The following is a 14,834-nucleotide window of genomic DNA, read 5'->3' on the forward strand; positions in this document are numbered from 1 at the left end:
GGTATTAGTACACATCTAGACGCTATTGTGCCAATATGGAAATGAACCGGGATTCGAATTGACTGGCTACCTAACATGGCTATGTCTACGAACGAAATCATCAAAAGCTGTGATCGAGTCTTTGGGTCGTATGGGGCTTTAATAAATATTTGAAGGTAAGTTTGGACACAAGTATAGTAGGAAAATATGTTAGGATTTTTTTTATATTACATTTATGAGACAACAACACAAGAATACAACTTTTTCTCTTTCTTCCTTTGAAGTTTTTTTTCCATCTAGCATCTGGCCGTCATGTTTTCAAATGCTGACTACTCCCGTATAAGGGAATTTGGGCGGACTTATACATATGGACCAATGAGAGTTTCTGTTGCATTTCGCAATTGTATTACAAACAGATTCAATTGTGTCGTCACACAACGCAATACTATATCGGCCAAAGCGTTCTAATTCAAAGGTGAATTGCGATAAAAGAGAAGCAATGGAGGAAATTCAATGAAAAAGCTCTTTATGTTGGAAACATACCAGCTGATAAGACAATGTCTATGTTGGTAAATTGTGCTAACTGTCGGGCAACAGTGTGGACTTGAACAGCCAACTCTCTGGTGGGTACCAGCACAAGGACTCGCGTCGCTGCTACCTGTTGAGTTCGGTACATCAAGCGTTCCAGAATGGGAAGCATAAATGCCACAGTTTTACCTAACAAAATCAACTTTACAGGTTATTATTACATCTCAGCAAACCGCAAATTCTATTTGGTAAACACTTTTACTTGGCAATCATCATGATTAATACCATTTTACAATGTATCAATATTAACTTACAAAATCTTCGTCTGAATAACAATTCATATGTACATGTATATAAAATAAAATGCATGAGCTTTGACAATGATAGAATTACACTCAATTTGGTATAAAATGTTATATTTATGTACCTGATCCCGTTACAGCACAGGCACAGAGATCTCGACCGAGAAGAGCTACTGGAATGGTCGCAGCCTGGATTGGTGTGGGCTTAGAAAAGTTCATATGACCCAGGCCCTGTAGTGACATCACATTGTTCAGAACAGTAATCAGAATGTTATCTAATTAAATAACACTGCTTCTTTTGTTTATCAATGATAAAATTACATCGAAGAACTTAAAACTAGCTTCTTTAAAATTACAGAATTGTGTTATATGGACTGCCTCATTGTCACAACAAGACTGATTTAGTCCTCAGTTTCTTGTCTGATAGAGAATAAATGCTATTTTACCAGCAAAAAAAACCCATTATTAAAAGGACTATATGAATACAAATTAGGGATGTCAAAATTGTCGATGATTCGTCAACATATATTTGATGAGAATATTCGAATATTCAGTAGAAGGAACAATTTCTAGCACTGTTCTATCTTGTGTGTGTTACTCTCCACATACCATCTGTTCACATTTATCTTGTGTGTGTTACTCCACATACCATCTGTTCACATTTATCTTGTGTGTGTTACTTTCCACATACCATCTGTTCACATTTATCTTGTGTGTGTTACTTTCCACATACCATCTGTTCACATTTATCTTGTGTGTGTTACTTTCCACATACCATCTGTTCACATTTATCTTGTGTGTGTTACTTTCCACATACCATCTGTTCACATTTATCTTGTGTGTGTTACTTTCCACATACCATCTGTTCACATTTATCTTGTGTGTGTTACTCTCCACATACCATCTGTTCACATTTATCTTGTGTGTGTTACTTTCCACATACCATCTGTTCACATTTATCTTGTGTGTGTTACTCCACATACCATCTGTTCACATTTATCTTGTGTGTGTTACTTTCCACATACCATCTGTTCACATTTATCTTGTGTGTGTTACTTTCCACATACCATCTGTTCACATTTATCTTGTGTGTGTTACTTTCCACATACCATCTGTTCACATTTATCTTGTGTGTGTTACTTTCCACATACCATCTGTTCACATTTATCTTGTGTGTGTTACTCCACATACCATCTGTTCACATTTATCTTGTGTGTGTTACTTTCCACATACCATCTGTTCACATTTATCTTGTGTGTGTTACTTTCCACATACCATCTGTTCACATTTATCTTGTGTGTGTTACTTTCCACATACCATCTGTTCACATTTATCTTGTGTGTGTTACTTTCCACATACCATCTGTTCACATTTATCTTGTGTGTGTTACTTTCCACATACCATCTGTTCACATTTATCTTGTGTGTGTTACTCTCCACATACCATCTGTTCACATTTATCTTGTGTGTGTTACTCTCCACATACCATCTGTTCACATTTATCTTGTGTGTGTTACTCCACATACCATCTGTTCACATTTATCTTGTGTGTGTTACTTTCCACATACCATCTGTTCACATTTATCTTGTGTGTGTTACTTTCCACATACCATCTGTTCACATTTATCTTGTGTGTGTTACTTTCCACATACCATCTGTTCACATTTATCTTGTGTGTGTTACTTTCCACATACCATCTGTTCACATTTATCTTGTGTGTGTTACTCTCCACATACCATCTGTTCACATTTATCTTGTGTGTGTTACTTTCCACATACCATCTGTTCACATTTATCTTGTGTGTGTTACTTTCCACATACCATCTGTTCACATTTATCTTGTGTGTGTTACTTTCCACATACCATCTGTTCACATTTATCTTGTGTGTGTTACTCTCCACATACCATCTGTTCACATTTATCTTGTGTGTGTTACTTTCCACATACCATCTGTTCACATTTATCTTGTGTGTGTTACTTTCCACATACCATCTGTTCACATTTATCTTGTGTGTGTTACTTTCCACATACCATCTGTTCACATTTATCTTGTGTGTGTTACTTTCCACATACCATCTGTTCACATTTATCTTGTGTGTGTTACTTTCCACATACCATCTGTTCACATTTATCTTGTGTGTGTTACTCTCCACATACCATCTGTTCACATTTATCTTGTGTGTGTTACTCTCCACATACCATCTGTTCACATTTATCTTGTGTGTGTTACTCTCCACATACCATCTGTTCACATTTATCATTGATGACTTCAACAAATATACCACATTTTTTTAGATATACAATATCAAAATCAATGGCAGTCTGTAATAGTTACAATATATATCAACAATGGGTGCCATTAAAACAACATGGAAAGTGATAGTTTAAGTTAACAATTAGCTAGAGTGGAGTCCGCTCTGAATCTCCCATGCACATGTCTCGATATGAAAGCGGGGTTAACAGTCAGAGGAATTTCAGATTAGTTAAGAACTTGATATATAAAAATCAAACATATATCCCAAACCAGGGAAACCCAAGTCAGACGTCTGGATTTTTTTCCTTTAAAAGTAAAGCCAATCTTTATTTATGGCTAGAGAAAACACATTTCATTCTTCGTTAGGATTAATAGGCTAATATCTAGATGTGTGTATGTTGCACATATCCGGGCATAAAACTAAAAAGAAATAACCCCAAAATAATACAGTGATTTTTCTACATTTTTCACAAGGGTCCTGTGGCTTTCGAATTGGGAAAAATTGTCGACATTTCAGTCAAAATGGGAAAAACCAATTTTATCGTAAATAAGTTTTAAAATCATATCAAACATTATATTATCTTTATTTTACACATCTAATTTTCTTTTACCTTCTAAAATTTTGAACTTGAACTATATTCTATCCAAATCACCATTCCCATAACTCTTTGTTAAGTCGTATGTATATAATTCACATTGAATATTTATTTTTTTCAAATACATTTTTCTTTCAGAATTTTATTATTGGGAAAAATGCATGCTAAATTGGGGAAAAATTGACAATTTTTAGGAGGGGAAAGGGTCGAAATTTGGAGCCAAAATGGGGCTTAAAAAAAAATCACTGTAATAAATATTTATTAAAAGCATGTAAATACCGATTATATCAATTACTGATGGATACTGACTGTTCTTCCAGTCAAGACCGATTATGAAATTTTTCCGATTATTCAACACTAATGTTTAAGATAATGTCGGTCATGAAAAATAGTCACCGTGAACCAGTTCATCACTGGAAAATCGTGAGATGAAGTTGTTGCGAATAAAAGTTGGTTTACAGTAAGTTAAAATATATTAATTTTCAATCAATAGCTGCAGGGAGAGACAAAAAAGCCTGCAAAACTGTCAAAATCCATGTTTGCTAAGTTCAAGGTCCATAACTCTTTTGAAAGTAAGTCAATGAAGTCCAAACTCAAACCCATTGATATAAGTTCATGTATACATTTTCAACTTTAAAATAGTATTAAATGCAGGGAAAGAAAAAATTTGGATAGTTGGCAATGCACAGACACCTGCATGGACACACAGGCTGATCACTATAGGGTTCCTGTCTATAGATAGGGCCCAAATTAGTGATGAATATTTAATATCACTGCATCATTGGAAACCCATGTTTGATTACGCTTCACTCCTCTCTCCATCACTCGTGGGTCCATTCATTCCTTATCACTTGTTCTCATGAATAATTAATGAGGCAATTTGATTGGGTGCTCATCATACACCCTGAGCAAATCGGTCCAATCAAAAAGACACTTTCAGCACAATTTCGGTATACAACTGTTGTGATAGCAAAGTTAAGTTAATGCTACCTTTAAAAATAGAAGAGTTCCGTTACTATAACGATTACTTTGATTGGATGATATTTTAAAAAGTTTATTAATGAGAACGAGCGAGCAGGAATGAAGCGTAATCACCCGTGGGTTTCTGATGCTGATTATCACTGCTTTGTAACATTTTCAATGTTACCTATTTTACTTCTCAATGAATTTTCACTGTAATACATGTAATTCTTTTCTAACCTTCATGAGTGGACGAGAAACATTCATGTCCTGAAATGTTAACTTCTCATCATAGGAATCCACAGTTTCTGAAAACTCCACTTTTTCTTTTTCCTTTTCCTTTAAATACATCATAAATACATAGCTTTCATCCAATGTTATGCAAAATGATTACATCATTTCTAAACACTCTTAGAAAGGACTAAGACCATGTTTATCAAAATTCGGCCTAACGTCCAAAGTGAATACTGTTTCATTAGAAATATTCTCTAACATGTTCTTTTCCTGTAATGTACTGGCTTTTATATGTAGAGTTGGTGAAAGAACACAATTTTTAGGTTTACATTACTAGTATAAATCCTATAATTTGCGCTACTTTTTAAGATTGCGTCATACAACGTTGCTATATATTATTAGAAGTGGTAACGTATTGTAAAACATGATTATGCAATGAGTGGTTTAATATATAATAAGATCTTGAAAAAGAAATTTTCTTTCCCAAATACGCAAGAAGGTTATTTTACTTATAGCCCGAATGGCACACCATATTTTTCAATCCTTCATTCGGCCATTTTCACACGCGGCGCCGTTAGCCTGTTTGCGCTGTTCGTGGAAGTTGCAGAGGATGTACTCATCGCATTTCAACGTAAGTTTTAGAAATATGAATATACTTCACCTCTACTCGTTAAACTGTATAACCAAATAGGTGTACCAATTGCTCTTAAAAATAATAAACAAGTCGCATGGAACGTATAGTATGGTGCGCCTGTGGTGTGTTGACATAAACTCATAATATTCACGCATTGGGCTGTTGGAAATCCCACAACAAATCTGTTAACTGTTGTCAACATATATTTATTGTTTATCTATTATAATTATATATTGTTAAGATTTAAAATTGTATGTATATCAGCTGATCAGAAAAATCAGCTGTTTCACGATCATGCCATTTTCAATTCCGAGTGCATGACCTTCTCGGGTCTATTTGAATTTTCTTACATGATGTTTGACTCACTTTACACTTTGAACTTTCCATGTATCATTGTATGGTCTAAAAAGTATTTGTATAGGTTAAAGAGACATATAATTGTATATAGATGTATATTTCCATAATGGTATATGTCTCTGGGGTAACATGTAGGCCTGTGGGGGGTTATAGGTTGAATAATTTTCGAATGATTTGGTATTCTAGTATTCTACTATGTTTAAACTTAACTTAGTGATTATTTAGTAATCAAATAAAAGTTATATGATGAATCGATACATTTCTTCAATTTACTGTAAACAAAAACTGTTTCTGTGTTTTGGAATCTGTCTGGTATTAGTGCATAATAAATAACTTCATAAGTCAATAAATATATTCTTGTTGTAGTGATGACGTTTGCAAAATCTGTGAGAATAGAAAAAAATGTGTTAGGGTCAACAGAAATTTTTTATTAGGGTAGGTCGGGAAAGTGGAAACCAATTAACATATATATATTTTTTTTGGCCTTACGCGGAAACATGGATTAGAAAAGTCGGAATGATTTTTACATTCAATAATTTTTAAATACTTAAAAGCACCATTAAGCCAGGAAAATCATAAGAACAGTTTGGTTTTATAATTTAAATATGCCTTATTTCAAGATAAATTGTAAACATGTCAAACTTAATTTCAACAATTACGCTTACAACTTACATGCCTGCATTGGGATTAGACATAGAATCGTTTAGAGAATGTTGAATTTCATGAGTACTACCATGATTTAAGCATATAATTTTTTGTTAGCTTAAATCTCCTTTATATTATTGAATATTAAATTTTTCCATACATCTACCACAAGAAAGAGTATGAAAGATAAAAATATTTTGAGAATTTGCTGATAATTGTGAAGTATTAAAGATAATATATCAACATTAGCTACAACAAAAATTATTAGATGGGGAATCAAATTCAAATGAAATGTTTGTATATAATTATTTACGCAGAAATGTATATGTAGCTAAACTGTCCTCTATTGTTTAGTTGGAGACATGTCAATCTCCCACCGAATACATAAATGTAATTTTTCTGAATTCTATATCAATGAAAATACATGAGGGCATGAAAGTACAACTTTTATATGAATATTATAATACAAGGGTCCGTGTTTGCCCAATTATCTATTTTGTATTGTTTGTAGGAGTTATGAGATTGATCACTGTTTGTTATCTTCACCTTTCATTTATGATATAGTTTTGATAATGATATAATACTGGAGTAATTTGAATTTCAGGATGATATAATATGTACAGCAAAAATTTATGGCAAGGGTGACATGAATCAGATTGACAAGAATCCATATTCCTACTCCTCAATAATGCTATCATCACTGCCATCAGATTCATCAATGATAGTGGCATCAGTGACACATGCGGATAAGTGTTGGACATCACTGCAGGAATAGCTTCCTTGTTGTGCCTGCCAATAGCAAGGTACCAGATTATACAGCAGTTATGTGGAAACAGATTCCCACAATGGGGGGACCAGATTGACACCAACATTGTACAGTATCAGGCAGTTATATCAGAACTGGAAAAACTGGATCCAAACAAGACTATATTGCTTGGAAGAAACATGTCGACTCTGAAGTTTAACCCTTATTAACCCATGGCACTTCCAGAGACATCCTGATACCATCATTCTATGTCATTTGAAATATACCTGTGGAGGTTTTTAAAGTGGTTTTTTTGGGGGGGGGGTGTGTGTTATTAATTGGAAGAATTTATATTTGATGATTCAAATAAAAATCTGCATGTTGAATTATGAATGTCATAATAAATGTACTTTTTGAATGAGTTCAAGAATGGTTGTCCTGATAAAAAGTGTAGAGTCAAAAGTTAACAAATTGTCAAAAACACTGGTCAGGTCAGAATTCATCATCTTGGACACCTTGCAGTTGGAATTATGATCTCTATGAAGAAATGCTGAAAATCTTGTAAAAGAGGAAATGACAAGTTGGGGTCCAAGGCACTTGCATATATGCATGAGAAGGTGTTCTATCCAGGCTTGAGGTCAATTACATAGCAATGTAACGCCTTACATTACCTAGAAAATTTCACATTACCATTACTCCTATTTTGAAATATAATGTATTACATTACTTGAGAGTGAATTTACATTACACATTTACATAACATACTGTCAGATATTAAAGAAATGGCAGAAAAATTATTTCTGTATTATGATTTTTAATATAAGTACACAAAATATTCAGCAATGTTAGGAAACATATCTATTAAGTTATTCATTGCATTTGATTGTCATCAATGTTTCAAATGCTTCAGTCAATCACTAATATAATGAATTATTCTAAATCTTCAAAATATCATAAAATATTTGAAGTAGTGTAAATGTAATGAAAAATAATGTGCAGTACAGTATGCATTACATTACCATTACTTGTAATGCAAAAATGGTTCATTACACCCCCATTACATTGAAACTGGCTGTCATTTAATTACCATTTCCCCAGGCCTGGTTCTGTCGAGAGGTATTGAAATTGTCTATAGAGACTTTGTCTCAGGAAGTGGCCGAGATTGGTTGTGACAAATTTGTTGGATGTGAATTTACTGACACACATGTCTACACTTGCTACACAATATAGCATGTGGTGGTTTCAACAAGAAAGTTCTTACTCTGCAGGAAATGACGAATAGCTAATGGATTCACATTTTTTCTGACTTTTCTTCTGTACATTAGATGCATTGGAAAAACTTTCCTTTCCATTATCTTTTGCTGGTTCATACTTTGAAATAAAATCAAGTCCGAAAATAAAGTATTTTGGGTTTTTTTTTCAATGAATTTAAAAAAAATGTAATCTGTAATCCTTGCATATTTTCTTGGTGTTCTGTGATTGCATAGGCCTATTGATTTTTATTTGTATTCAGGTATGATTTCATCTTCAGTGTCTTGAAAGAAATTAATTTTTCAATAACGCAAAGAAAAATGTAGTTAACAGTATGATTTAAAAAAAAAAAATTTGACACGGGTAGGAATTGAACCCGGATCTCCCGATTGAAGGACGGGCTCTCTACCACTAAGCTACGACGTCTATGATGTCATTTGCTCAAAAATCCTTTATACATTTACTTGCCCTAGTTAACGTTATACTTTCGATATATCGGCAATAGTTTTAGTTATATCAATGCATGTTCTATAAATTCTTTTCATTTTGATCTTAGTAATTCTGTTGGTGTCGTCTAAATAAAAACTTTCTATAGCATTGAAGGTCCAGTTTGTCGGACAGCAGATTCGTTTGTTTACGCATCAAAATTCTATAGCTTTTAGAATATCCTGCACAAACCTGTGATAAAAACACCACATAGGGGTGTATTCTGCATGGAAATGATGTAAACTCCACATAAGTATATTGTTTTAATTTTTCAAAGCAACATAATTAATAAAATACCCACAACTCTCACAAAAATAAATAATTCCGGATTGCTCTTGATTTAATTCAAAGTTGATATTCATCAACAGCACACCTTTCGATCCAAAAAATCGTTCGTGCAAAATTTATTTGTATTGATAGATTTTGATAGACTACAGTCAGTTTCTGGATCGAAGGTCGTGTTTTATATGAATTATATGACTAAATTTGAAAAAAGTGGATATTTCTGCAGAAAACCAGACCGATACCGGTTTTGTCTTGTATAGAATTCCACAAGCTGACGTTTTGGCGGGGAAATCTTGGTACGTCGCGATGGTATAAAGATTATATTATCAAATGATAACAATTTTATTTCAATTCATTCTGCTTTATTTTTTAACACACCACAGGGCCGATATAGCTAAACATGGTCTTAGTCCTTTCATTGCATTTAAGTAGGTTTCTCTTTCATTGCAAATATGATAATCAGGGACAAATGTTCGTTCTATTTGTACTACTTCATACATGCAATGGAGGAAAAATCAGCTTGATCTTCTTAAATCTATTTTCTGTATTAAAACCTTCAGTGAAGCAATGCAGTTTTGGTGTAAACAAATGTTCAATATATTGAAACATTTTCTGCTTGCTAGATTTCAAAATAATTTGGATACTACTATTAACTTTGCATCTCAATGAAATTTTGTATCTCATGTACTTTCTATGATTTCGAAGCATAAGAGTGCCTGAGAGTGAAGAAATATCAATATAATGTATTCAGATCTTCTAATTAGGCTAAAGCATTGCATTTTGTCCTTAGCTATTGTAAAAAAAATTCTAAATTAATTATCCCAGTATATTTCTCACCAGAAGTAATGGTGAAACATATTATATATTATCTAGAGCTCCAACAAAAATTGGAGTTGTAAAGATGTCAGCAGAATGCCTACCTCCTCACTGTCTGAGTACGATTTTTTCTTCTTGCTTTTTTTCTTTTTCTTTTCCTTTGTTTTGACAGTGTCTGCAAAAAATGATACGTGCCATCAATCTGAAAAATTTTGTGGAGGTATTTTTTGTGAATTTGGGTCAAATTCTTTCACAGGTATTTCTGAGCATAACAGTTTTGCTTAAGGTTGATCGATCCTGCGCATGATAGAAATATATCTTTCTGAGGAATTTTATTCACTGGGTATGATAAAAAATCTGGTAAACTATAAATACTGAAAAAGTTTATATTTCCCATAGATAATCAATTAATTATAATTAAAAAAATGTTGTCAAGGGCAATAACTCCTCTGCTGGAATTTCCTCTAGTGGATGTCTATTATACATTGGTTTCCCTAATATCCACAATCAATCTATACATATTTATGAATTAGCCGTTTTTTTTTAAAACTGTTGATATTTAAATTTTGTCATTTCAACAAGTTTTTATCTATTTTTATTATTCTGTTTAACGAAAATGTGTGATTTTCTTATGTTGATGTAGACTTCTGTTTTTGTATGTCTGACATCTTTAACAAGAGTACCGCAAACGGTACATAATACGCCCGTGAAATGCTTACATAGGGTGTTTTTCTTGTGCTATAATTTGTATAACTTTGCTTCAGGTAGTATCAGCCATCATGACGCTGTGACAAACTTTCATATGAACAAAGGGCCTTAGCTTAAAAATCAAGATTTTCTCAAAATGGACCACGTTCAACAACCTGAAATTTTTTCAAAAATGGAAGAAAATCAAAATCCTTCCCCAGATGCACATCTTCAATACCCATACAAACACTCCACAAAATAAGATGGTCCTCATTTGAAAACTGTGGGAGGAGTTGAACGGACGAATTATGTACCCTCCATAGAATATTAATTTCAAAATAGACTACATTTAAGTTCAACAACCTGTAATTTTCTCAAAAATTGTAGAAAATGAAAATCCATTCCACATGCACATCTTAGATCAGTACCTATACAAACACTCCACAAAATAAGAAGGTCCTCACTTGAAAACTGTGGGAGGAGTTGGGCAGACAAATTATGTACCCTCCATAAATCAAAATCCATCCCACATGTACATCTTCAATACCCATACAAACACTCAACAAAATAAGAAGGCTCTCACTTGAAAACTGTGGGAGGAGTAGGGTGGACAAATTATGTACCCTCCATATAATAATTATTTCCAAATAAAGGGGCAAAACTCCTGGAAAAAAGGTCAAAATGGATCAAAATTGCAGTATGATCTAGAGTGACCCACAAAGAAGCTACACAGCAAGTGTCAGCATGATATGTGAAAGGGAAATGAAATTATAAAGAGAAAACCCCGAAGGGACGGACGGATGGACATACAGACATCGCTGTACCATAATACGTCCCGTCTAAAGACGGACGTATAAAAAGGTGGCAACATATACATTTTCTTTGGTTATTAATTAAATTAAACTATATTGAATGGAAAATAATAAAGTTTTTCCACTTTTAACCATTAATATTGATAAGTCACATGAGGATGGAGCTACATGTACCTTAAAAAATAAGTTTTTGCGAATTTATTTCTATGAATTTTCAATTCCGACGAACCTGCCATATTACTAAAAATTTAGCTACAGCAAAAATAACCAAACTGGTTGAATGGTATTGTGAGGAATACTATATAATTCAAGTTAAACATTCATATTATTCCAGAGCTCCAGATAAGGTGCGTATCAGCGTAAATACTTGTTGAATTTTACCAATTATACGCATGTAAGTTGAAAATCATTCGTACAATTACGCATTAGCGAATTTAAATACGCTTTACACCCCCAAAGTAATGCGTACTTGTGATACATGTAGTATGATATAAATACGAATTATCTATTCATAGGAATTGAGGTTAGCCCAGGGCTTGCTCATACATGAAATAGCGCAATGACAATCAGAATTTTGAAAGTTTGGAAGAGTTAACTCAAAACAACTATATAGGACTAATTGTTATACTTTTTTCTTAAAGAGGTAGTGTGTGGTCGAAATCACAGAAAAAAAACTTGTATTATCAAACAAATGATATGATTGCTGCTAAAAACATGGTACAGAAAATGTTACCGGATAAACAAAAGTTTTTCTGAAATGCTGCTCTGGCAGCATTGTCTCAATAAATATTTAAAAGCATCTGCGAGAATGGGAGACACGCATTTATTTAATACTTGTATATTTACGGGTGAAAATCCTTTGTAGTTCTTTTTATTAAAACTCTTCATTGTCATTTGGATTTTTTAATTTATCATTGAGGTATTGAAATATAATATGTCAGACACTCAGTCACATGATTACGATCCAATTCTGTATTGGTGGTAAAACAGCAAAGATAACCAGTATATTACAAAATACATTTCTGAAAAGCAAAATACTCCTTGATTTGAAAATCAGGGAGTAAAATACTCTTTGTGGTAAAATGTTATCTGGAGCTCTGTTATTCACATCAAAATCAGTTACATGTGTACCTGTCCTCATTTCCTCATCTGAAGATTCATCATCTTCCTCGATTTCATCTTCCTCACTCTCTCCAGCTATCACTTCTGGTTCGTCTCCCTTGAAATAAGTCCTACTTTCAGTTTCATGTTTATGCATATATTTCCTATTACATGTAATAATCAAAATTATTCTAATTGTCTTTCATAAACGCAGCTGTGATGATGATTTTCAATACGTAACATGACACCTGCACGATTACCTATCTAATTAAAATTAGACTTGACATACATTCGGATTCCACTTCACATATTGTACAGAAGAGGACTATAAATATAATTTTAATCAGATTACATGATTACTTTCATACCCTTTTCTGTTGCTTTCTAACTTTGGCAATCTTTTCATCTAAAGTGGTTGCATGCTGCTTTCTTTTAGCTTGCCGGATGGCAAAATCAAAGTCAAAGCTGGCTGAAGGATCAAGCTACAATTAACAAACACACAAATGAACACGAGGAGGTTTCCTAGGCCCATGATGGCAATTCTTCATTTTGTAATAATTTATTGTGATATGAAGGGGAATCATTTGAAATAATTCAATATTTTCTTTCTCAAAACATGTAGCTGAATTGGGAATAGAATGTTTTATTTCCATGTGCTAATCATCTTCTTGTTACACTGTCTTGGTAGATTTCCATTTTCAATTACAGACAAGTAATACATATTTGCTAACACAATTCAAACTATTTATAAACAATATTATTATTTTAGTCCCCGAGGGAGAAGAATTAAAAATAAATGCATTCAGCAGGAATGGGAATCAAATTTAAAGTGCATTACTAGTCACCCACTGAGCGATATCCACAGTCCATTAAAATCATCTTTTTCCTTCAAACAGGTTGGGAACACTTCCCCTATAACGAGAACTTCTTGCTAAAACGCTATTATCCCTCTTAAGTAAGAAAGTAATTTAAAAACATGTGATTCATTGTTTTGATTGAAAATAATGTCAAAATCCGTGTAATGCTGATTAAGTGAGACTCACACTCAACATGACATGAATTGTCACTATAAAATTGAAAACACAATCAAGAAATCTCATATCAACGTTGCTGCGTAAGAGGGAAGGAGGCTGAAATCCAATGCACACCGTCAGTGTTTTTGTTTTGATTTATACGTTTGCAGAAGTATCAGACATTTCAGCACTTTTTCTTCTTTTTACGTGAAACACAAAGAGATGTACTCCACGAGTGTTTTTCTCGGTTGTAAGGAATATATTTACTCTCGCTAAAGAGGGATAATCGCATTTTCGCGATAACATCTCGCTGTAGGGGAAGCGTTCGGAACTTCCCAACCTGTTAAAGTTCAGGCCACTATCATAGTCTGGTGTATAATCGAACTTTTAAAAGCTAATGTAACTGGTTATTTCCAATTTCTTTAATACATGCATTATCATAGAAACTCCCAATGCAAATAACATCTTAGGCTGCTTGCTGCACTTTTAATACGTGCATCAGTTCAGCTGCAAACTTTATATATTAATTTAATTCTTTAAAACGTTATACACTAATAGCATTGTATCTGCTGATCTGTACATTACCTGATCAGTAAAACTGAACTTTGTGTTAAATTCGTTATCATTTTTCTTTGCCTTTTTCTTTTTCTTTTGTCTTTGAGGTGTCTACAAAAAGAAGAAAATATGAAATTATCAAAACTAAACAATATGCGTATCAATTCAAAGCCTTTAAAAAAAACTGCATTAGAATCAAAATCACAAGCCTTCTAATGGTTTTCTCAATGCTTGATTCATTTGATTAAGTGTAGTTTATCAGATTGAAGATTTTTCTAAATGTAAACAAAAACACGTGGACACGACTTTATTAGATGTGGACATATCATTAAAACAATATTATCATTTCTGATTAAAAACCACTGTGCAAGTTCTATAATATAGAGTTATTTTTACCTGTAGTTCATCTTCATTGCTATCAGAACTCTCTGGCTCGACTTCTATTTCATCGTCTTCTCCGATAGTCCCTACGAACCCGAGTTTCCTCAAATCCGCCATCTTTAAAAAATATAATCACCGGAATTTTCGTAAATTTAAATCAAGGTTTAATTTCATGCAAAAAGAATATGTCAATTCATTATATTCTAAATATAATT

General features: G+C 33.1%; 1 protein-coding gene and 1 long non-coding RNA gene across 2 annotated transcripts in view; one reads left to right on the plus strand and one right to left on the minus strand.

Moving 5' to 3' along the window:
• LOC125682747 (probable ATP-dependent RNA helicase DDX27) overlaps window positions 1-14,766 on the minus strand; it is a 28,967-nt gene extending 14,201 nt beyond the window's left edge. Inside the window, exons 1-8 of the mRNA XM_048923352.2 lie at window positions 14,635-14,766; window positions 14,269-14,349; window positions 13,039-13,152; window positions 12,701-12,788; window positions 10,175-10,245; window positions 4,858-4,956; window positions 935-1,040; window positions 523-696 (exon numbers count right to left, since the gene is read on the minus strand). Of these exons, the coding sequence (XP_048779309.2) occupies window positions 523-696; window positions 935-1,040; window positions 4,858-4,956; window positions 10,175-10,245; window positions 12,701-12,788; window positions 13,039-13,152; window positions 14,269-14,349; window positions 14,635-14,736 (835 nt within the window). The 5' untranslated portion in view covers window positions 14,737-14,766. The remainder of the gene's footprint in view (window positions 1-522; window positions 697-934; window positions 1,041-4,857; window positions 4,957-10,174; window positions 10,246-12,700; window positions 12,789-13,038; window positions 13,153-14,268; window positions 14,350-14,634) is intronic.
• Window positions 5,264-10,267, plus strand: LOC125664417 (uncharacterized). Its single transcript, XR_007365883.2, has 2 exons — window positions 5,264-5,482; window positions 7,092-10,267. It is a non-coding gene; the product is annotated as an uncharacterized LOC125664417 (long non-coding RNA).
• Window positions 14,767-14,834: the final 68 nt, after the last annotated feature.

The sequence above is a fragment of the Ostrea edulis genome, chromosome 1, assembly GCF_947568905.1.
Source record: "Ostrea edulis chromosome 1, xbOstEdul1.1, whole genome shotgun sequence".
In the NCBI taxonomy this organism is placed as follows: domain Eukaryota; kingdom Metazoa; phylum Mollusca; class Bivalvia; order Ostreida; family Ostreidae; genus Ostrea; species Ostrea edulis.